At 35.5% G+C, this 25,508-nt stretch overlaps 1 protein-coding gene and 1 pseudogene across 1 annotated transcript; one reads left to right on the top strand and one right to left on the bottom strand.

The window, feature by feature from the left end:
- Positions 1 to 600: 600 nt before the first annotated feature.
- On the top strand, positions 601 to 5,873 carry LOC141688844 (uncharacterized; annotated as a pseudogene).
- A 5,265-nt stretch (positions 5,874 to 11,138) lies between these two features.
- On the bottom strand, positions 11,139 to 17,028 carry LOC141688833 (phosphatidylinositol/phosphatidylcholine transfer protein SFH6-like). The gene is made up of 5 exons (XM_074492953.1): positions 16,905 to 17,028; positions 12,121 to 12,206; positions 11,556 to 11,822; positions 11,379 to 11,456; positions 11,139 to 11,285 (listed from the first exon to the last, which is right to left on the bottom strand). Exons 1-5 carry the CDS (start codon positions 17,026 to 17,028, stop codon positions 11,139 to 11,141), a joined length of 702 nt encoding a protein of 233 aa, XP_074349054.1.
- Between the last annotated feature and the right edge of the window lie 8,480 nt (positions 17,029 to 25,508).

Raw genomic sequence — 25,508 nt, 5'->3', positions numbered from 1 at the left:
TAAGATGCCCTTATTAGTACCTACCTTACTTGTTCTCAGCCATTTCTTTGATTTTGTTTGGATTAGTTGGTTCCTTGCTTCTAAATAATTACTGTCATATTACTCATCTTCTTGGCTAATTATTAAAATTAAATATATTCTTTTGCTTTACCTTTTAATGATATATTCGTACTGGGCATTTGCCTCACTCATATTTATTTCTTTCCACAGGTAGTCGGGGGTAAAGCGAGGGTGTGATGAGTGCTGCCCAGATTTTAGCTTGTTATCTAGTTGAAAATAAAGTCAAGGACATGTTTTATTCCATATTATTTTGGATCTTGTTAGAGAACTTTATTTTGAAGATTTTGAACTTTTATTAATTTAATAAATTATGTTTAGCTTGTTTTGCTTTCATTAATAAATAAGACTTAGCTTGTGCAACATCTACTTGTTTAAGTGGGGTCTTACAACGTTGGTATCAGAGCTTAAGTTATAGTTTCTGTAGACTGTCCTTTAGGATTTGACCTGTGAGTTTTGGGTTGACTCCATACGGGTAGATTTAAGATTTTGGATATGATTTTATGATATATGTGTCTGTGCACTCATAAAATTTTGTGCAGGATGGCAAGAGGTAGCAGTAGTCGAAATACTGGGGGGAATGATAATCAGCAGATTGTTATGGATAGGAGTACTTTTATGGAGATGTTGCGGGAAGTTCAACGTGGACAGAATCCCACTGCTAACGGGCAAGATCGAGATGGTCAAACTATGTTTGATCATTTTATGAAGCAAAGACCCAATTATTTTAAGGAGGCCAAGACTCCCATGGATGCTGAAGCTTGGATAGATCACATGGAGAAAATTTTCAGGGTCTTGGAGTGTTCAGAGGTGGAAAAGGCTCGATTTGCTACTTATCGTCTTGAGGGGGATGCTAATACTTGGTGGAAGTCTGTGGTAGCGTCGCATGCACCTGGCTATGAAAATACTCTTACTTGGCAGGTATTCAAAACTCAGTTTGACCAGAGGTATTTTCCAGTCAGCATACGTGAGGAATATGTAAGGGAGTATCAGAGTATTACTCAGAGAGATGATGAGTCGGTGGCAGACTTTCAAGTCAGATTTCAGAGGTTAGCTGGTTATGCAAGATCTGTGGCTGGGTCAGAAGCGGATAAAATCATGAAGTTTAAGTGGGCATTGAAGAATTCCATCCGCAACCATATTATCTCTAACCGCTATACATCTATGGACACCTTGGTTGACAGTGCCAGAGATCAAGAGCTTCATCAGGCTGACTTTCTCAAGAAACGAGACATGCAAAATCAGAAAAGAAAAAGAGAAGATGACTTTTCCGAGCGTCGACATGGATTTCAGAAAAATGGTGGTTCTTCAGGTGGATTCAAACCAAATGACCAGAGGTATAATACTCGGAATTTTCAGCAAAAGAATGGAAATCAAGGAAATGAGCAAAAGAGGTCTTTCAACCAAACTGGAAATAAGGAAGCATCTAAGTGTGAGCATTGTGAAAAGATGCATGGAGGAAGCACTTGCTATTGGGCTACTAGAGCATGCTTCAATTGTGGAAAGAAGGGTCACACTATTCGAGACTGTCAGATGCCACCAAAGAAGCCTTGGGATCGTAAGGATCAGGGAGAGAAAAGCAACCAGAAGACTTCCGGTCTTGTGTTTTCCATCACTGCAAAAGATGCTGCAAGTACTCCAGGTACCATTTCAGGATCACTTTCTATCGGTAATGGATATGCATAGTCTTATTTGATACTGGAGCTACATATTCATTTGTCTCTACATCTTATGCTAAACACTTAGACATTGCATCCACTGCACTTATATCGGATTTTTCTATTGGCACTCCTATGGGTGTAACTATACTTGTAAATTCTCAGTATCTTGATTGTGTAGTTAGAGTAGATGATAGAGAACTACTTGTAGATCTCTTACCTATTCAGATGAGGGACTTTGATATCATACTGGGGATGGATTGGCTGGAGCGACACAAAGCTACAATTGATTGTCCAGGAAAAAGAATAATTTTTGGTGACTCCAATTCGCCCGAGTTCGTGTTTCAGGGTTCTAAGCCTAGTGGTTGTGGAAAATTCATTTCGGCCATCAAGGCTAAGAAGATGATTGCTCAAGGATGTGAAGGATTTTTGGCTCATGTGATTGACACGTCCAAGGTGCAGCCAGACTTAGAAGATGTTCTTGTTGTTCGTGAGTTTTCAGATGTATTTCCCGACGATTTGGAAGGTCTTCCTCCAAAAAGAGAGGTGGAATTTTCTATCGATTTATTACCAGATGCACAACCTATTTCTAAGGCACCTTATAGAATGGCTTCGTTAGAGCTACAAGAGCTGAAAGAACAGCTGGAGGAGTTACTTGATAAGGGTTTTATTAGACCCAGTGTTTCGCCTTGGGGAGCACTAGTTCTATTTGTGAAGAAGAAGGATGGTTCGATGATACTCTATATTGATTATCGAGAGTTGAACCAAATCACAGTGAAGAATAGATATCCATTACCGAGGATCGATGACTTATTTGATCAGCTTCAAGGAGTAAAATACTTTTCGAAGATTGATCTACGGTCAGGTTACCATCAACTAAGAGTGAAGGCAAGTGATATTCCGAAGACAGCATTCAGGATTCGTTACGGACACTACGAGTTTCTTGTTATGTCTTTTGGATTGACAAATGCACCTGCAGTTTTCATGGACCTAATGAACAGGGTATTCAAGGATTTTCTGGACAAGTTTTTGATTGTGTTTATTGATGATATATTGGTGTATTCAAAGTCAAGGGAGGAACATGAAGAGCATCTTTGAATTGTGTTGGAAACACTACGGAATAACAAATTGTATGCAAAATACAAGAAGTGTGAATTTTGGCCTGATCAAGTTGCATTTTTGGGACATATTGTATCAGCAGATGGAATCAAGGTGGATCCAGCCAAGGTTGAGGCTATTACCAATTGGCCAAGACCTAGCACTGCGACGGAAGTGAGGAGTTTCTTGGGACTCGCGGGCTACTATCGCCGATTTGTAGAAGGCTTTTCGACAATTGCGATGCCATTGACACAGTTGACTTGAAAAAGCAACAAGTTCATGTGGACCGATGAGTGTGAGACTAGTTTTCAAGAATTGAAGAAGAGACTTGTGACATCACCAGTATTGACACTACCATCAGGATTGGGAGGCTATGTGATTTATAGCGATGCTTCGAAGAAGGGACTTGGCTGTGTATTGATGCAACATGGAAATGTGATTACCTACTCTTCAAGACAATTAAAGCCTCATGAGGTGAATTATCCGACACATGACTTAGAGCTTGCAGCCGTCATTTTTGTATTGAAGATATGGAGACACTATTTGTATGGTGATAAGTGTGAGATCTTTACTGACCACAAGAGTTTGAAGTACATATTCACGCAGAAGGAGCTTAATATGAGGCAAAGACGATGGATTGAATTATTGAAAGACTATGATGTGAGCATTCAGTATCATCCCGGCAAGGCTAATAAGGTTGCAGATGCTTTAAGCAGGAAAGATTTTGGAAATTTGGCCGCTTTGGTGACGCAACAACAACCTCTTCAACGTGAAATTGAGAAATTTGGTTTGGAGTTTTATCATCAGAATACAGTTGGTATGGTAGCAAGTTTGCATGTCGAGCCTAGTCTTATCACTAGGATTAAGGTAGCTCAGGATGGAGATGGAGAATTGTGGTCTTTTGTCCAGAATATTGATCCTGAAAAGCAACCAGGATTTCATTTTAATGATCATGGCATTCTATGGATGTATAATCGTCTATGTGTGCCTGCTAACAAGGAACTCAGGGAGGAATTGATGGAAGAGGCTCATAGATCACCATTTTCTATTCATCCAGGTGAGACAAAGATGTATCGAGATTTAAAGGAACACTTTTGGTGGAGCGGCATGAAACGAGATATTACCGATTTTGTTTCGAAGTGTTTGACTTGTCAACAGGTGAAGATTGAGCACCAGAGGCCAAGTGGCTTATTACAATCATTGGAGTTACCTACTTGGAAGTGGAAGAATATTTGCATGGATTTTATCATAGGACTGCCTAAGACTTTTAAGAAACATGATGCGATATGGGTGATTGTAGAAAGACTCACTAAATCTGCTCACTTTTTGGCAATCCGTGAGAACATGAACTTGGAGAGCTTAGCGCTATTATACAGGAATGAGATTGTTAGACTACACGGGATTCCAGTTTCGATTGTGTCCGACAGAGATCCCAGATTCACTTCAAGATTTTGGAAAGGATTTCAAAAGGCATGGGGCACCAAGTTGAACTATAGCACAACTTTTCATACTCAGTCGGATGGGCAGTCAGAAAGGACAATTCAGACCTTGGAGGACATGTTGCGAGCATGTGCATTAAAGTGGTATGGAAATTGGGATGACTATTTGCCTTTGGTTGAATTTTCTTATAATAACAGTTGGCAGAGCTGCATTGGTATGGCTCCTTTTGAGGCACTATAAGGGCGCAAGTGTAGAACACCTATTTGTTGGAATGAAGTAGGAGAGAAGCTTTTAGAAGGTCCCGATCTAGTCCAAGTCACTACAGATAAGGTAGCAGTTGCTCGAGAAAGACTTGAACAAGCTCGATCTAGGCAGAAGAGTTATGCTGATAAGGGTAGGCGAGAATATGAATTTAAAGTAGGAGACAAGGTCTTCCTTAAGGTATCTCCTCAGAGAGGCATTCAGCAATTTGGTCAGAAGGGTAAGCTAAGTCCGAGGTATATAGGACCTTTTGAGATTCTTGAGAGGGTTGGAGCTGTGGCATATAGAGTTGCTTTACCGCCACAATTGTCACAGGGGCACAATGTGTTTCATGCATCGATTATGAGGAAGTATGTATATCATCCTAATCATGTTGTTCAATATCCCTTAGATGCATTTCGTGAAGATTTATCTTGTGAAGAAGAAGCTGAAGCTATATTGGCGAGGGAGGAGAGAGTGTTGCGCATGAACACGATCCCTTTTGTTAAAGTTTTATGGAAAAATCATGATGTTCGGGAAGCTACTTGGGAAATCGAGGATTCAGTTCGCGCAAAATATCCGTACCTCTTCGAATCAGGTACTTCACGAGAATTTCGAGGACGAAATTATTTGAAGGAGGGAAGAATATAATACCCCATATTTTATTTGGTACATTGTTGGTGCAATAACTTAGTAAATATTTATTAATTGATTTTAGAATTCAAAATTATGGATAATATTTTATGTAGATAATAGGCTGTTAAAAATTTGAATTTTGTAAGCTATCTTTTAGTTGTTTAAAATTTGAATATGAGTCAAACCGGGTGATAGTTTAATAGTTTGTTGAGCTACTTATTATATAAACAGAGTCACCCTGTTAGTGCTTTCACACAAAAAAAACTCATCTTAGAGCGACAGCTAACAAAATGAAAAATAGTTGTATTATATAACTTATGAGTGAGATAGAAGAGTTGGTGCATAAGAAAGGAAGCTTTGGATCTACATGTGTAAGAAGGTGAGAGAAGAGCTAACTGTTAAAATATTGGGTTATTAAAGATTAAGAGAAGGAGAAATATATTTTTGGGTTATTAAAGATCAAGAGGAGGAGAAAGATAGCTAGGTCGGCCAAAACTTTCAGAGAAGTGTACATCCGTTTATTTAAAATTTGATTATGTAATTTAAGATGATTATTATTTATATTGTATACTAATATTAGTCATTTTATTTTCAGGTTTATAACTATTTGTACACATTTTTTACATATTATATCAGGTTCTAAATTCAGGTAAGTTTTATCAAATTATTATATTATTTGTTTATGTGTTTATATATTATGTTAGGTTATTGTTTAATGCATGTTTAATTGATTTAATTGATTAATTGTTATTTGTACTGGCTACAAGATGTTTAATTAGTAGTAATCTAATTAGTCATGTTCCCTGTTGTTTTTGTTTATAATCTGTATGTCATTTGGTTGGTTTAATAAATTATATGATTCTCAGGTTTTTACATTTTATTAACCGGATGATATGATAAATTTTAATATTATTAATATCTGGCTAGTTTTGTTAATTATTAATTACTAGTTATGTGTGTGAGTTATTTACAATAATTATCATGTTATATTGTGCTAGTTTGTTGATATGTAAAAGTATTTGTAAAATAAAATCTATTTTCACAAGATTTAGTTTATTGAGATTTAATAAAATTGACAAACTATGTATTTTTAGGACTAATGATATGCATAGTATTTTATTTTACAGGAGATATGTAGTCAAAATATTTTGTTAAATAAGTTAAGTAATTAACAATTGGTTGTTTATTTATCTAAAATTATAAATTGTTTACATTTATTAATCTTATTATATTTTCCTCATAACATATTTGTTACTTTTTTTACCAATATGTTATTAATTAATAAATGTGTGAGAGGTGGATTTGATAAATATTGTCGGTATGAGTTCATAGATAGAGAGCATACTATATTTATTTTTATCATTTTCTTAAATTGTTGTTACAATTTAATGTGTTAAATTAATGTATAATTTAAGTTTGTCTACTTTTATAAAGTCATATATTTAAAGTTTTCTACATTACTTTTATAAATTAATAAAATATCTTTTATATTTTGTGAACCAGCTTGTATATTATTCAGATTATTTGTTAGTTATATGTTTATACTACTCTAGCATGAGATGGTGATAATCAGTATTAGTTGTGGTAACTGTATAAAATATTATAATTTTGTTAGCTTACTTTTTAGTGGGTTTTAGAGTTTGGCGTTTATAAATTATATTTGTGTTGATATTATAGATTGGTTTGGAGGTTGATTTGGAGCTAAGTAGTGATTTAATATTTTAGACTCATTCCAGGTACGAGTATCTTTCATTCTCTCTTCATTTAAAATATATTTTCTTCCCCTGTACTTATTGTCCCATCATATTTATCTTATCAAATTTTATTTTGTTACACAAATAGTGGCACTTAGGCAAAAAATGAACACACATTATACCTGATCAATTATGTATAATGTACATATATATTAAGTTTAAGATAATATTTGACAAAAAAAATACATATATAAATCTATTTTTGAAAGTATCATAATTTTATAAATCATTGTATTGATCCCAACATTAGTAACATGAAGCGGAACATGTATAAAATAAATATTCATAAGAGTGATTATAGTACATTAATCTATATTATTATATTAAAGATGAAACATTAAAAATTTGGTTGTTGGTCATTGATCATTCAATCCAGAGTCGTCAGATCAAATCTACCAGAATAGTTAGATTTATTCTTAAAAATTAGTAATATTTAAGAGATATAAGGTTTGAATCCTGCTAGTAACATATTAAAATTATAAAAAAAATAGTGTTATTTAAGAGGTATAGGGTTCGAATCCTGTCAGCAACATATTAAAATTAGAATTTACAACATATAATGATAAAAACAACTGTGTATTACACAGTTATATACTAGTAATTACTAAAATCATTACTTAACAATGTTAACAAAACAAAACAAAGTAAGAGGACAACTATCAAAATTCAAAGTTATTCATCATATGAATTTAATAATAACAAATTTTTTAAAATTTAAACAAAGTTTTAATATCACTTAAATTAGCTCCTAGCAAACCCTATTTAAATAAGTTTCTTAGTTTAAAGACCTCTCTACAATCGTTAAAGCAACCAACTTAACAAACCTAAAAATACTTTATAAAATATTCTCATTATTAATATACCCAACTATAAATAAAGTTTTCAAAATACCCCATTAATAATCAAAATAAATTTAAATATAACTTAGAGACAATATCTTTATGATCGTATTCATTGTAACCATTTTTCACAAGTCAGCACTATTACAATTTATACAAATCTAAACTTCATCTTAAATTAAAGTGACAAACTTAATAACTCTTTAGGAAACATCTTTAAAAATTATTTAAGAACTAAATAATACTCACTATATAATTCCTAATACAATTTAAATTCATAAATTTGTCCTGCTTGTAAATCCAATGCAACTAGTACTCCTCTTAGCTTATTATCACGCTAATGTTACTTTTTCATCTTTAAAGATCTATCAATTTCCAAATCGATTAACTATACCACAATATTAACCTAAACCTTCACCTTCCCAAATGTTAAACTAACTAATCTATTTTAAAATTATGCTTCACTATCAAAATCTAATTACCTCAGACTATATAGTAAATAAACGCTCTCGGACTAAACAACCATACATTCAAACTTTCGTTAACAGTAAAAAGACACATAAAAAAATTGATCTCGATAGAACCAAAAACTCTAAGATTCGGAATTTAAAATCAAATAATAGATGGAGTTAAAATTCAGTCAAATAATACTAAATTTCATGTTTTAAACAAATAGGATCCACAACACCAAATACAAATATAAATAGAGTTCACATGGAACAGATAAAAACGTAGTTTACGAAAATCACAAGAGTTGAATACATATAAAACAATTCACGACCTAACAAAGCTTTTAACAAAGTACACATCATAATATCTACCAACCTCGCAGTTCAACCTAAGTTGATTTTCTACAAAAAAGAACCTAAACTCTGATACTATCTTTGAAAAATCCCACTACGTAAAAAACTGGAATATACATCGGTTATTAGCCGATGTAAAAAAAATCCTGACCAATGTCTTCGTCGGTGTAAAGAAAGGTCTCCCCCTTTGACATCGGTTTTTAGCCGATGTAAAACATAGCTTTCCACATCAGTTTTTTTCTAAAAAATGATGTTTACTAAGACTATTAACATCACCCCCGTTTAAAAACTGATGTTAAAGATTAACATAGACATCGATTTTTAGCCGATGTCTATACTTTACAACGGTTGTTCATTCAACCGATGTTAAAACACATTTTACACATCAGTTAGTAACCGATGTAAAAAGTATATAATTTTTCTTAAGGTCAAAGACATCGGTTTTGAACCGTTGTCTAAAGTATATAATTTATGTTAAAATCAAAGACATCGGTTCAAAACTGTTGTTTATTTGATTTAACATCAGTTTGGAATTGCTTTGCCTAATGTTATTGAGTTGTATATACATCAGTTTTGGGTACAAAAGAACACAATATGCCTGTTGTTTTTTATTAGCATAGACATCGGTTTTTACATTTTCAGTGATGTGTATTATTCACATATTCAACTAGCCAAAAATTACCAATCGCAAACCAATCACAAACCAAACCAATCGCAAACCAAAACTAGGAAAACTGAAATTGACTAATTGCAAACCAAAACTGAAATACTAAAAGCTTTTTAGCTATATATCAAGCACCAAACAAGCACGTAAATGCAACAAAAGTTATTTAATAACTTGCAAATCATCCAACAAAAGTTATAACAATCAATTAAACAAGTCAGACCGAATATCCACAATTCATGATCTGCCATAACTAGTCTAATTACGCAAGTCATTTCCAGCAAAGCGTGGTACTATACCACGCTGCTTTGATCTGTTAAAAAATGAAAAAATAAAAATGTTCAAAAAAATAAGTGCAATACTATACTAAATTTCAGAGATAGCAAAAAACCCGTACTTCATCTTCCTCCAAACCAATATATCCTTTCCTTGAGCTTCTAATGCATCCACACGGCGGACATCAACATTTAGTAAATCATCTCTCTTTCTTGGCATTGAACTTGACCTGTCCAGCAACAAGTTTACCTTTCTCTCTAGCTCATGAATTTTTGGGATAGGATCAGAGTGCCTCTTTTCTCCAAAGGAGTCAGTAGTTTGGGGATCATAACGTTCTTCAATATCTACTAAATCACGAGTCCGTGTTATAGATTTCAGGGCTGAAATTGCAGGTGCACATATCATGTTCATCTGAGATATTATTGAGCAGATAAAAGGGAAAATTCCCATGTAGACGAAAATAAGTACAGTATAGAATGAAGCAAGAAGTCTTCTCAATGCTGATGCTCTTGGCAAATGAAGCCCTTCTGCATACCATTGTAAAAAATTTAAAATGTAAAATATGAAGCCCTTTTTGCATAGCATTGTAAGATTTTTAAAATGTATAATATGGTCTGTACTATAGACGGAAAACCCGGCTGAATTGAACAATGATGAACATTTACAGCATGGGCAATGGTTCATCAGGCATTACATAAAACTAAAAAGCGTGCAGTGTTAATGTTGGGATAATTGGAGATCTTTCTTCAGAATCATCAAATTTCTCACTCACTAGTGCGGATGAGAGACTTTTAAGTATCATGTACACAGCCATCATGCATAGTTGAATTTCTCGCTCACTAGTGCAGATACAAGACTTTTCTCTACATGAAGTTTATTTATTTATTTATTTTGAAGGAAGAACTCAACTCTGTACGAAGTGTGCTAGAAAACCATTGCAGGGGGGGTAAATATGTTGTAAACACAACATCTTGAGGCTTGATTATAGTGGTGACTGAATTGGTTGTGGTACAAGTTGCATTTAAAACTATTTTAAGCCTTATACGCACATGAGCATACCCACAAGTTCAGATGCTAGCTTCACAATCTACAAGAATTGTATACAGTAGAAATTATATGATAACAACAAATAGCAAGATAAAATAATTAAAACTCAAGGGGATAGTTTTCTGACCTTTCGAAGTGTGGGATACTTAAAATCCCCTACCTGTTATTATAAAATCACCTTTTATTGTGCTTCCTATCTGTCTAGAACTTTGTTCCTCAATGCCCTGATCCATGTGTATGATAAATAATATGAGGTTTGGAATATACCAAATTAAGAAATACAATTATGGAAAGAGTGTCTCCTTACCTTTAATATATTAGGATCATTCCATGGCCCTTTATCGGATCTTAAACAGCCTCCTTGATCCATACACGTACAACAACCACCTAGAAACTCTGGTAACTCGCTAACAACAAGTATCAGCAGTAGGTGAAGAATGATTAGACTACTAAATGAGAAGAAGTTGGACAAACAACATATGCAACCAGGATTATATGTAAGTTACCTCTTGTCTATCACCTCAAGCAATTTGTTCTGGTATTTTTTGCCAAGAACCTGATAACAACGAAACTTAAAAGTTATACAGCGAGAGAGAACAAGATATATGGGGAAAAAAAATTCTATTCTAGCAGTTTAACATTTGAAAGAAATGAACTCCCCTACATGCCTGAATTTTGGTGAGGGTTTTAGGATCAACGTATCTTTTAAAAATGATATTCCATGCCATCCAAAAGATAGGACCAACATTTATAATAAACATCTGATGTAGTGTCTGCATAAATTTTTTTTACAATAAATATCCGAAAACAGATTAACATCACGTAATGATTACATACCACTTGACAGAATTTCTTATAATAATTACTTCAGGATAATAATTCGTGTCGATCAACCTCATCCTATCCATAATGACTCCGATACAACCAGCAAACTTCTTTGGATCCTGAATGATAAGATACCAAAAGCATGTGATAAAAAAGCTAATGTAACAACACTAAAACTTGGCTATGTATTTCTGTATAAATAATGAAAAGGAAAATACCGCTCCTTGAACATCTAAAATGACTGTACTTGAATCTATATTCCTTCTTGCAGATATCGAGCATGCTGGAAACTTTATTAAAACCCTTTTTTCAAAGTCCTGCACATGATACTTCACCAGGCGATCCCAAGTTGTCACCTGCATAAGCTTACTTGCGTCAACTTTACCTACTCTTTCGATGTAAACAGGTCTTCCTTCCTTATCAACGCCATGGTGGCCATGACAATAGTATTTTCGAACTTCATCTAACTCCACAAAATTAAAATCCTGATAAAGACATCAGCACATACATTTAGAAACACCGGAGAACTCTCAAGTCCTTGGGGTGAGAATTCATGATACAAACTACAGGATTGATATCATACTATAATATAATTAAGTAATAAGTCAATGTAAGAGGAAAACTAAGTTTATCTGGTTATGTGAAATATTCTTTGGCAGGGGCCTTGAAAACACATTTTCTTGGTATGAGGTAAATACTTGGCTACGGTATCGTCGCCACAAACTGGACAACACATATCCTCAAAATCATTAACATCTCTTCTGTATTTCACTAATTTTATACCTTTTTTAACAAATATCTAATTAAGCTTGTGAACTTGTTCTCAAGCTCATACACAACACAACTGCCTTCCATAAATTGCACAGTTTCTATAAATAAAAAAATTGTAAAGCCCCATATCCGCACAAACAGACAATCAAAACAGAAAGAGGATTACTAAAATATATACACATTTTAAAATATTCAATCAAAAAAGAAAGAGGATTACAATCATTTTAAATAACATTGGCACAAATATATCAACAAAGCCCCATTTCACACAAGTAAAAACAATGCATACACATCAATTCACAAAGATACACAAATTCAGTAATAATCTGACTATAAGACACACACACACCAATCAAAAGTCCTAAAAAATCAAATTTAATTGAAAATACACTTACAAATTAGGGTTCGATTTCGGTGATACAGAGCTCTATTTGTGTAAAACTTGCTTGATTCGGGTTGTATGAACACTTCTCAGGGCTGCATATCAACCTTCTTGCTCGATCTGTAATTAGAGGGTTTAACTTTATTTTAGGGCTTGTAACGGGTAGAGGTAAAAGAGAGGGGAGAGTGATAGTTGAGAGGTGAGAGACGGAGACGGAGATGGAGAGAGAGAGAGAGAGAGAGAGAGAGAGAGAGAGAAGTCGGGGAGGAAGAGTGTACCGAGAGAGAGAGGTCAGGGAGGGAGAGCAGTGAGAGAGAAGGGGGGAAATGAATTTTATTTAAGTAAAAATTTCCCCCGTGTTTTTTTAGTTGTAAAGGGGGAACAATTTGTTCCGTGTTTTTTTAATTTTTTAAAAAGCAGTTATATACAACGGTCGGCCATGAAACTGATGTGAATAATGTTGTTTCACATCGGTTTGAGAGCAACTGATGTCAAAAATTATTTTTACATCGGTTTTTTTGTAACTGATGTAAAAAGTGTGATGTCAATTCCAGTTTTTCACGTAGTGCCCATTCCTATAATAAAAATGAGATATTATTTATAATACATTAACCTGTAAACAGAGCACTAATATATTTTCCAATAATAATTAAACAGTTTAAAAAAAATCTCCAAAATAATATTAAATTTTCAAACCGATTAAACCAATAATATAAATGCTAAAATCTCTAATACATAATTACGTCTAGATAATAAGGATTAAACCAATAGTTCTCCAACACACAGTCCCAGATCCCCTAAGCACATGGCAGAAAAAGAATACGACATGAGCCAAACACCCAGTATGGATTTGGAATACAATTTATAAAATAGGAAAACAGATAGATAATCCACAATTTATAATAAAATAATAAATTTTAATAATAAGTACGGCTGAAACAACGAAAGGTTAGGATATTTCATACCGAGATAAGAACAGATACATATACATACATTATAGGTACCGTAATTAATGTAACAAATCGGATAACGTGCACGGCATATACATCTTCACCGCCAAATCAAATCAAATTAAACTCTGGGTGCACCCACGTATCTTGAACAAATATCAAATGCGCAAAACTCCTCCCAAGAACTAACAAAAGGATAAGACGTGATCAATCACACTGTCATGGAAGTGTCGTGTCACTGGTGTTGTAATGACATGGCTGTAGTACCTCCACAGCTGGTTAAGTCGGTATACCCTATATTACTATATAAAATAATTTCCCAAAATTTAAAATCATCTGATGCAGATATATCAAATATTCGAAACAGATTTGTAACATGAATACATTCTAAAATCATTGAAAAAAATATTCAAATACTTTGAAACAGAAATGAGACCATTTAAATGGTTCACAACAAAATTAAACGGATACTTTAATATTTTGAAACATAACTGAGAAAGATAATTTTAAAAAAGAACAAAAAGATATATTCAAATATTTTAAAAAGATTATTTGAGATTTATATTTTTTTCAAAATCACGGATGAAATAGAGTTTTAGATATTTCAAAACAGGTTTTAAAATAATTTTAAAGAATCAAAACATTTGAGACGAATAATAACGGGGAACATAATAAAGAACTGTAAGAGTAAAACATATTTAAACATAATAAGAGCAGCGCTGAATAAAAAGAGGACATAATACGTATCTCAAAAATTACAAACTAAAATGTTAATGAAATCCGCAAACGATCCTCTGGCTCTCAATCTAATTTACAAAATATATTTTATTATTAATACATATCCTCTTTATTTATTCCAATACTTAACCGTCTCTGGAATTAGCTAACAACATCAGTTTCACGATAATTATAACCAAGACATTTAAATACTAAATACTGCTAATGCTTTCTAGTCACCTAACTTTGTTTTAGTCCACACGCTGACTAACAAACATGGAATGAACCATTTTACATTATCAATGTACTATATCCTCGACATCCTTTCTCAATACTTTGAAGTTTAACAAACTAAAAAGACACTAAAATATTAATCATACGACATCACATGACTTGTCATTAATTAAGATAACTTAATAAATACTAAAACATTACGTATCATCTAAAATATTATAAAAACTCTAGGTACCAATTAGGTATATGCAATATGCGTACGGGAGCTATTAAAACAGAGCATAGTTTCTTTATTGGACCAGGACAAATATTATTAATGAATTTCATATTAATAACATGTATAATAACGTATTAAAAATTTATAAAAAGATAAATAGTAGATATTAAAATTCCAGGACTCCATAACACAACATGCATATAGAGCTTCATTACCAGCACCACAACGCAAAGCAAGCAAAATTAATATAGTTATGTGATTGTATGGTCTAACAAAAGTAACATAAAATAGATCACTTATATTATAAAAACAAAATTCACACTTGAATACCTTACTAGCAAACAGAGCAAGGGAGTCATGAAATCATATGAATATTAAATTAAATTGATCAAAGTCAGAGCAATGAAAATAAAGATATTTTTTTGTGTTGGTGCATGGATGACCCAGACACCTCCTCCTGCTAGTCATGTCCCTTATGCTCCAGTTTCTTGGTTTAGGGTGTTGATAATACCCCCGTGTGTGATATATATTTATATATATATATATGAGTCAAGTTCTATGAAGACCATATTTTTGTTGGAGACCTTTGAGACCACTTATGTTCAGTAACTAAAATCTTGCATAAAAATATTACAAAACGTAATATTTTTTGAATTATGTTCTACAAAGATCATTATTTTATTGAAAATCTTGAATATCATGCATATACTGCATGTACAACATTACAAATTGTTTTATTCCGCGAAACATGTTTAGTTTGCAGAACTTTTGTTTAAATTGCAGAACATACACATTATATTTATTAAACTTAAAAGATCTTCAACAATTTTAATGAATTAGTGATATTCGTAGAATATACTTCACAAAAAGTATATTTCATACTGTTTTGAATGCAGAACATAGCTGGTCTCCGAGGTATCCGATAAAAATGTGGTCTCCATAGAACTTTTCTCATATATATATATATATATATATATCCAGAGAACAAATATAAATAGGACTCCAAAATAACAAATATAATATAAGTATTGTTGACGGAGGAATCTGCTAACAACAAAGTTTGAGGTTTCTCGCCGGCATCAAGATATGTTGCCCAGTGAAGATACAATTGTTTAAGGGGGGGTTGGATACAATTGTATAAATGTTTCGAACAAGTAATAAAATATAACAGCTTTTTATATTTCTGATAAAAAACTGTTATAAAATCCTCTCAAGAAATACTGATGTTCTTGAGAGCTGCTAGGTCGAATGATACTCGAGATCGATTCTCTAAGTGATGACCTAAACTGTGTTTATATACTACACAGCTACAACAAATCAATCTAAGATATGCATTATCAAAAACTAACTGAAACTGATACATATCTTCAACTGAATAGATAAAGTCCTATAACTCAGACGTAAAAGATATCTGCTCCACATTACAAGGAACAAAACAAATCCTTTAAGCAGACTGTCTTCAAATACTGATGACATTCAAATGCTGATGACATGCCAAATCCTGACGACACATCAGTTCCTGATGACACCCGAACAGCCAGATCCTGAGCTTCTTTTGATAATTGAGAATTCAATATGTAACAAGATCTTTGACGGTGGTTCTTCACCGGAAAATAAAGCGGTGTGTGGTGGTTTGTGGTTGTTTTAGGCTGAGATTGATCAGAGTAAGTGGTGGCTCCCTTATCAGCTCTCAACTTCTTACTCCTCTCAATGTGCCTACGTACCCTTTATATAGAGATCAATCCTGACGTAGTTCTTGGGGAACAAGAAATCTAATGAGCCTAGACTTCTTATTCCTAGGACCGGTAGAAGCCCATCCCGAATCCATCTTCCGCTAGCTTTAGGAATGTCCAACTATGAGGCCCAACCGCGAAGGCCCAAGGCTTCTTCATAATCGTAGGACTTCATGGATAGTACATCTCCCTGCGCAAGGATAACACTCCGCTACATCTATCTCCCTTGATTTACGGACGCAGGTATAGCCACTGTTCACCCCAAATATCAGACGCGTCCCTGTCCCCCGAATGAGGATAACCCACCAGATAGCAGGACAGGTCATCCCAAGCTCTTGGGTGCAAAGTGCAGGATGACTCCAAAGTTCCAACAAGGACACCCGTTGAATACAAGAACAAAGTTCCCAAAGCACACACCAAATTTAACCCCGCATCCCCAACGAGGACACCCGTTGAATACAGGAGGAGGCCTTTAATCATCAGGTATACCCCTGTGGCCTTCAAGCTTTTCACGAACATCCCCCTCCTTGACCGTCTCAAGGAGGGAATTCTTCAAAGAGTACCTGCAACAAATATGTTAGTAGAAATAATCATCCATTGCTCCTTCTCATGCATGCTTTGTCCTGAGCTCACCCTTAAGAATGCATTTTCCAAACATAGGACACGTCCTAGAACAAATTGGCGCATCCTGTCCTTCATGAAGACCCATTCTTCCCCAGCAAGCACCTCTCAAAACATTCCACAGAGACGGGATGCATCCTCAACCTCTAGGCGCGTGCTCCAATCTTGATTACCAAAGGACCACATTTACTAAATACTTCCACCATGATGGACGCGTCTTCTATTCCTGGACGCGTCCTACACCAGACAGGTGCTTTCAAACCTCCCTACCATAAAAGTAACCTTAATAAATATTCCCACGAACAGTGGGCGCGTCTTCAGCCTTCTTTGCCAAATGATCACTTGTTGAACACTTCCACCAAAGTAGATGTGTCCTACAGATTTGGGCGCGTCTTCAACCTCTTTTACAACACAGCGCGGAGTTTGACCTCAATTAATCCGTATTTGACCCGCATTGATCCAATAACAAATTTTGGGTATAACAACTACCCCCCAAATTCCATTTGTATTTGAAAACAAAATTGGAATTTTACTTAAAACCATAAGAAAAATTTTGGATTGTCTTTCTCTTAAATATTAGGACGCGTCTTGAACACTAGACGCGTCCCAAATTCATTTTTCCAAATTTGAACGTTGCGTGACAGCTGGCGTACACGTCAGCCATCCCCTTTTCTATAAATACCCTCAAAACCAAACCTACATCATCACTTCATTCCCTCTCAATAACGTCGTTGCCGTCGCTCAAGCAAAAGTTTTAAGTTAAAAAATCCGGCGATATAACTGTCCATTCTCCGAGTTTTTATAGTCAATCAAATCCCCTAGTTCCAAGGTACACGAATCTTCTTTCATTTCTTCATTTCATCGAATAAATCTACTGTAACGAGCAAAATATCGTTCGTGTTCCCCCTTCTCACTTTACTGTACTTCATTTTCTTCTATATGTATATGTGTATGTATATAATAAAGTACTATCCTTTGCCTTTTTGATTCTCAGTTAATTGTTTTTAGGGTTTTATGAATTTCCCACAAATTGATTATAGCAGACTATAATTCCACTATATTGTAACCATTTTGGACGCGTCTACCATAATGGGCGCGTCCTGTTGGCTATTTTTAACATAAATAGAGTAGACGCACTGTCACACTAGGACGCGTCATATAATATTTCGTCTTAGTTAACTTCCTACAGTAGATCCTGTAGGACACGTCTTTTCAAAGTATATCACTTGCTTTCCCATGTGTATATGTTTCTTTTGTTTTCCTAATTATATATCTCAAGGACGCGTCTTTCATGTAGGACGCATCCTAATGCCCGTTTGCTGCATATAGATTAGGTACACATGACTATACATGGACGCGTCACATAACAACGACACGTCTTCGTAATGAATCCCTTAATTCCACTTTCTTTATTCCTTCTTTTACTATTTTATTCTTTAAGTCATGGATGCGTCCTCAAAACCTTTTCCCTTCTTGTTTCAGTTGGAGGATGCGTCTTCAGCCTCTCCATTTCACCCATTCAAGTCTTTCAACACACGCCTTGGGCTTGATTCTCCACCTCCCCTTACCTTTGATCCTAAACCCCCTGTGTATCATATGACAGATTCCTTCCTTGAAGCAAAAGCTCGTGCCTTTGAATCTCTCAAATCAAAGACTTCAATCATGTCAAATTGGAATTCTGAATCTATGGACAATGTCCCCATAAGTACAAGGATTGGCAAGAAGAAACTGAAACATAAGAGGACTTCCCAGACTACAAGAAACTCGGTAATACAAGACTAGACTGAAGATGAAATTATCCCGTCATCCAGTAAACCCCAACAACACAGGGCCATTTCTGATGAGGACGCGTCTTCACCTGCTCAAGCAGCATCTCCAGCTAGGGATGCATCTCCTGTTGAGAACGCGCCCTCTCCTCATAGTGAGGGTGAATTTGGGAAGAGAATCCTTTAGCCTGACAAGTACCCCATCTCCCCTCAACAGTCTGTCTCTCCATTAGAGCATGGGAACCAAGCGATGTAGAACTTGATTTCGATTGGAAAGAGCTAGAAGACCTCCCCGAGACAGAGAAGAATTTCTGGAGGAAGAAAGAAAACAAATTTGCCTGTGTTGGCATGAAATCTACCGCAACAGATCTGGAGATTGGGTGGACAATGAAGTATTTTGACATGGAGGGCATCTGGGCGCGTCCTCTTAGAATGATGAGACCCATATCTTTAACCAAAAGAATCTAAGGATCCCAAAGATGGTCCTCACTCCAAAACTCATCTCCTTGGGCGTGGGCGCACCTTTACACCCGTACATCAAGAAAATTATGAAGTGGTATGATGTGGCTCCAGTCCAACTGTCTCCAAACTCATACAAGCTTGTATGGGCCTTATACATTATGTATCATAATTTGGAGTTGGGCGCGCCTTCCATGAAAAAATTCAGCTACTTCTTCAGTATCAGAAAATCCATCCCTGGCTACCACTTTTTTGTTGTCAATAAATGGTTGAACAATAAAGGGTTTAATGAAGGCAAGATCAGCCATGAACGAGATTGGAAAGAACCATTTTTCTATATCTATGATGTTAAAAGGGCTTGTATTCATTTTAACCTAGAGCTAAGTAAGTATGATATCTAGGACGCATCCCCTTCTACAGGACGCGTCCTCTCTTTCGTTATCTTTCCCTTCCCCCTTTCTTTTGTAACCCTCGTCTTTCTTCCTTAGATAAAAGAACTCAAAAAGAGCTGACAGGAAGGAAGAAAAAGAGAGCAGAGAAGGTGTTGAAGTATGTTGAGAAGCATTTTAACCTTAAGGATATAATCACAGAGGTCAACCTTAAGAAGATTGGGGCTTTGTCCGAAAGAGTTGGATCTCTTTGCAAATATCGAGATTTTTTAACGGAAAGCCCGTCCTCATGGCATCTGAAAAAGCTAGAGGGCTTAATTCCACAGAGTTGGTTCAACTGGACATCAGTAGACAAGTAGATTTAGAACAAGGTATGAACATAGGATGCGTCATCAGCTTATGACGCATCATGCGTGTGCTCAATCTTCTTTTGACTTGCACAACTTTTATTCAGCATGATTTATATATGTTTCCGAAGTCCGTGTTTTTTACTTTGGGCGTGCCTTAGTTTTAGGACGCGTCATGGGATTACGACACGTCACGGGCTCCTTGCTTGACATATATACATGCATTTTCATGCCTTTATATGCATTTTACATGACATACACACATGTATTGCCAATTCTGTACACTTTGCTCATGGCGCGTCTAGCTATTAGGACACGTCTTATTTTCCTTTTTTATATAAAACCATTATGCGCACTTTATCATTTTAATATTACTATCATATTCCCTAGGGCGCGTCCTCTTAACTTGGCGCGTGCATGACTAATATTTCTTACCATGTTTTATGTCATAGATATGACTTCTCTTCCCAAGGGATTTGCCATTTGGGCCACTAAAAAGCTGAGAGCCAGGAAGCAAACTCCTGTTAAGCCAGATCCGAAGGTTAAAGATCCCTTGCCTGCTGGCACTCCTCCCCCTCCACCAAAGATCATTGGCACCACAATGTCAGACATCCCTGATAAGGAGGACGCACCTTCAAAGCATCAGAAGACAGTGCCAGATGAGTGCGCGTCCTCGACTGGAGCCTTCACTGAAGATGAAGTTCGAGACTGGACTTTCAGGACAAAAGAACAAACAGAGCAAGCCATGGTGAGAGCTGCAGCCGAGCTCCATTTGCACGCTAGGAAGAGTGCCAACATGGCTGCTAGACTCAGGGCGCGTCTTGCTATCACTGATACTGCTAAAAGCCAGGCTGAAGACAAGATCAGATATTTGGAAAAGAAAACTACTTTGCTCATACAAGAGAAAGATGCTGAGATCAAGCGGCTGCAAGAAGACATGACGCGTCTTGAGGGCGACAAGGCGCAACTTGAAGGTAATGTTACCTCTATGGAAAAGGCCATTGAGAGTGTTGTAACCTTGAATTCCACCATGTAACTAGAGCTGGATACTCTAAACGATGACAGGTTGCATGGATGTAAGGAAGAGAAAAAATTGGTTTACCATAATGCTTTTGCAGCCGGGTTTGAGGAATGGTGTTCTGGGTTCATATCCAATGATCCAGAATACACTTTTTCCAAGTACGATGAGGATACCCAAAAGTGGGTAAATGATTTCAGAACTAGGGCTGCAGATTCCATAAAAAATAAAAGGATCATCCTAGGCTTGGAAAAGGAGAAGCGTCCCCAACACCTTCTCCACTTCAGACTCAGCCTCCTCCTGCTTCCCCAAAAGACCAGGACAAGCCTCAAGACGGGCCCCCTGTCTAGGACGCGTCTCATGTTTATTTATGAATTTTTATATGAACTGTCTCAAGGGTGCAGGCCCTTTTAAGCCTTGGAAGTTGTAAACTTATGATTATTGTTTCCTGGACTTTATTTGCTTATATTTTTACAATGCTTTTCTGCCTTAACTATACATATTTTGCTTTCTCATACTAAGGGCGCGTATTCTGCTCAGGACGCGTCTTCTATTGTTTTTGATTGCTTTAACATTATCATCCAAAAGGGGGCGTCCTAGTGTTTAGGATGTGTCTACCTTATGCATTGATTCACTTCCAGCCCCCATAGCCATGTGGACGCGTCCACATGTTTTGAATTTTTAATACAAAAGGCAAACACATGCACAATCCTGGATGATGCTCCTTTGGGCAAAACGCGTCTTAATTTTAGCTTTACCTCATCATTCTGTTTTCAAATACATAGGGCGCGTCTTAAGTTTCAGACGCGTCTTATTTTGCTCAGTTCTTGTATAATTTTTCCTTAGTATGATAACATGCCATACAATTTTGTATTTAGGCAAAGCAAAATACAAATGGGTGTGTCCTAGTTTTTTGACATGTCTTCCTTTCATTTTTAAAGATAAGTATTTTCGGCATATCAGGTTGGATGCGTCCTTAATAAAGACGCGTTCTTATTTTCAGTTATGGAGTGCCAAAATTGCAGCATAAAATTAAAGGGGCATCAACCAAGGTTACTTGGGCGCGTCCTTAGACCCGAGACGCGTCCAATTCCATTTTTACTTGGGTTTTCTTCAGTGTTCCCTTTATCAATCGTGCTCCAATACATATAGAACAACTTCTCAAGGTGCATCTTGAGGTTAGGACGCGTCATATAACTAAGCAATTCAAAAAACAAACAGCCTTTGGAATTTTTTAAAGTTTTTATTAATAATGCGCTCTGGTGTCAAAAGTGCACCAGTCCTACGACCACTATACTCTGTGGGGAATTTATTTCAAAAAAATGATCCTTCAACTAGTTCTAAGGTAAGTAGTACATGCACTACCCCCCTAGGCTAGGAGGAATTTTATTGCTTCTAGTCTATAATTTGGGCACAACCATATATAATGTAAACATGATAGGTAAGGGGCCAAAGCCACGCCTTACTGATAATAATTTCGAAGACGCTCTGAGTTCCATGCTCGCGGAACCAGCTTTCCTTCCAAATCTTCAAGGTGATAAGTACCCTTCCACAAAATTGCTTTAATCTTGTATGGTCCTTCCCAATTAGCTCCAAATACTCCATGTTGGGGATTCTTTGTGTTTGGCATCACCTTCCTGAGTACCAAATCTCCCACCTTCAACAGCTGTCCCTTTACTTTCTTATTGTAATATCTTGCGGCACGTTGTTGATACGTCGCAAGTCTTAACTAGGAGTTTTCCGTTACCTCTTCTAAGAGATCCAAATAAAGCCTCTGGTTAACTTCTGCATCTTCCTCCCTGTAACGATCTCTACGAAGCGACCCTGACCCAACCTCCACATGGACCATAGCTTCATATCCGTAAGTCAGCATAAATGGAGTTTCCCCCGTAGTAGACTTTGGAGTAGTGTTGTGATAACCCCAAAAATTTTGGACTTTTTGAAACCCTGATGAATAGTAACTTTTGATGATGATGCTGATTAAGGAAAATTATCAGACCACACTATATATGAGTACTGTTATGGAAATTCTAGGATCGTATTAGTATTCCATAAAGTAAATAAGTGTATGTAAAGATCGTCAGAATCCAAATTCGAACACTTTGATTTTTCCCGAAAATCCACCAGATACAGAAAGAATTGAGTATAAGGTAACCTGATAAAAATGATTTAAATTCAAGGATTTTAAGAGAGGATCATAAAAAGGAATATAAAATATTGAGAAAGGTTTAGGGGAACCCAAGTAATAAGATCCCGGGTATGATCCCTCAAACGATAAGCGAGAACGAAAGTTAAGCGAACCGTATAACAGATAAGCGATCATTAGCCAAGTAATTAGGGGTTAATCAAAGAGGTTAGTGGATGATGATTTCATCACATTACAAGGAGAAGACATGTGGCAATTGGATGACATAGGAAGGATGACATAAGCATGACAAAAAGGAAGTGTGTTGTTGGTTGATTCTTGGCCATGCAAAAGTTACCATGGTAAAAGTTTAATCTATTTCCAAGACAAAAGAAAGCAACCAACCAACAAATATCATAACACAAATACAATTTGAAAATTTACTTTCCCATTTCAAGAAAAGCTCTCGGCCCTTTCTCTTTTTCAAGGAGAAAAAAATCAATTTCCAAGATCCAAGCTTTGATAATTTGTGAGTTAATTATCCACGGTTCCTTATGCATAGATATAGCTATCCTATGAATCTAAGCTTCCATTTCCTTCACAATCTCTTTCAATAATTCATGGAAGAAGAGGGTGAATAGTATTTTCAAGATCTTGAAAATTTTGATCTTATGTTTTTGTTTAGATATAGCTTTTGTAAGGATTTTCAAGGGTGGTTTCAAGCTCCTTAGTTACTTCTACTCACCAAGGAAGGTATGATCTTATACCCTAGCCATACTTTTGAATATTTAGAGTTTTTATGTTTGGTATAGTTCATGAGAAGCATGATTCTTGTATACTTAGAGTGTGGGTGGAATTGTAATGAGTTTGAGTTGTAAATCTTGGATTATTGGTTAATGAACTTAAGTATAGCCTTTAGTTCATGTTTGGGGATAGGATAAATCGGAAAATCTTGAGATGTTGGGGCTGTTGTAGTAGAGTATGGATGGAGTTTGGTTGTAATGATGATTGTGGGTTGATTTGTAGATTGTTTGGAATGGTTTAAAACTTTGGTAATCGCGTAAACATAGTCGTCGTAATGCCCGATTTACCTTAGACTGTTTTAGTTCTTAACTTCAGGACCCGTGAACTCACTTTAAGAGTCTGACGATTACCATGTTTAGATAGTTCATGTTACGAGCTTCATTTTGATATGTGGTTCGCTTGAATCCGATGTACGGTTTAGGAGAAACGACAGTTTTAAGTAACGGCGTTTCGCGAACGAACCATTGCCCCTCGCCTTACTTTGAAACCTTGGTTAAGGCCCTTAAATGACTAATTGGAGTATGAAACAATTATGTAAAGTGGATTAGGCAGATGGTAGGGTACTCGCGAAAGAATCTCCTTAAAATTCTTAATGGTTAATTTATTAAAAATGGTGGAGCCGAGGGTACTCGAACGACTCATGTGATTCGTTAAGCGTAGAAGTGACCATAAGCGGACATTAAGGTTCAATTGGTTAAATTCTAGTTTCTTAAGCGGCCGGGGTTTAATTCTGACTTATGTTGTTGTTCATAGGTTATCGGACTCACTCTAAGCTTAAGTCTATCCGGGAACACTCAGGCAAGTTTTTTACCCGTTATACTGTTGTTGTGATGTATATATATTTATGCATTATCTTGTGATAAGTGCATGATTATTATTAGCAAAGTCTTGCGATATATTGAAGCATGTGATATGACATTTATATACATGCCTGTTTCATAGTCTTGATATTTTATTATCAATTCAAATGCTTATAAGTTGCATAATACCTATGCTAGAGATAAGCAGTAGTTGTGTATACCTTTAGTATAGGGGACCCAAAGGTGAACATTTTCTAAACCGGCAGTCGATGTTCCCGAGTATAATATATATTTATATATATATAGATATAGTTTTCAGAACTATTAATCGAATAAGGTTTATTCGACGACTTTATTTTATTTAATGAATATTATTTTGAATATTCATTCGAGGACTTATGACTCCACTTATTTTATTTAATGAATATTATTTTGAATATTCATTCGAGGACTTATGACTCCGCATATTTTATTTAATGAATATTATTTTGAATATTCATCCGAGGACTTATGATTCCACTTATTTATTAAGTAATATTCTTTATTTTATTAAAGAATAATATTTCGATAATCTAACTTATTTTCGATTATTCAAATAAAGATCGTACTTTCGTATAAGTATATTTTTGGTTATTTATTATTCAATTCCAGTATGAGTTTTAAAACTTCTACTTCAATTATTTTTATAGAGATTATCCTTTATGGGAATATTATTTAAATAATAATATTCAGATATTTTCTAATATATCGGGACTGATTTATTTCATTAAATCAGCATTACTCCAAACATTCTTAAAAATGTTTTCGAGTCGTAAAAATGATTTTTAAAAGTTAGAGG

This window comes from Apium graveolens, chromosome 2 (assembly GCF_009905375.1).
Source record: "Apium graveolens cultivar Ventura chromosome 2, ASM990537v1, whole genome shotgun sequence".
Lineage (NCBI taxonomy): Eukaryota > Viridiplantae > Streptophyta > Magnoliopsida > Apiales > Apiaceae > Apium > Apium graveolens.
Note: the sequence above shows the minus strand (reverse complement) of the source record. Positions and strands in the feature narration are given on the sequence as shown.

Excerpts from the sequence above, each read along its gene's own strand:
- LOC141688833 (XM_074492953.1), bottom strand. The coding sequence starts at position 17,028 with ATGCGCCAATTTGTTCTAGGACGTGTCCTATGTTTGGAAAATGCATTC. Across the intron at positions 12,207-16,904 it reads TACTAACATATTTGTTGCAG|AAACTGTGCAATTTATGGAA; the intron begins GTACTCTTTGAA and ends TTTTATTTATAG. Across the intron at positions 11,823-12,120 it reads TTAGATATTTGTTAAAAAAG|GATTTTAATTTTGTGGAGTT; the intron begins GTATAAAATTAG and ends TGTCTTTATCAG.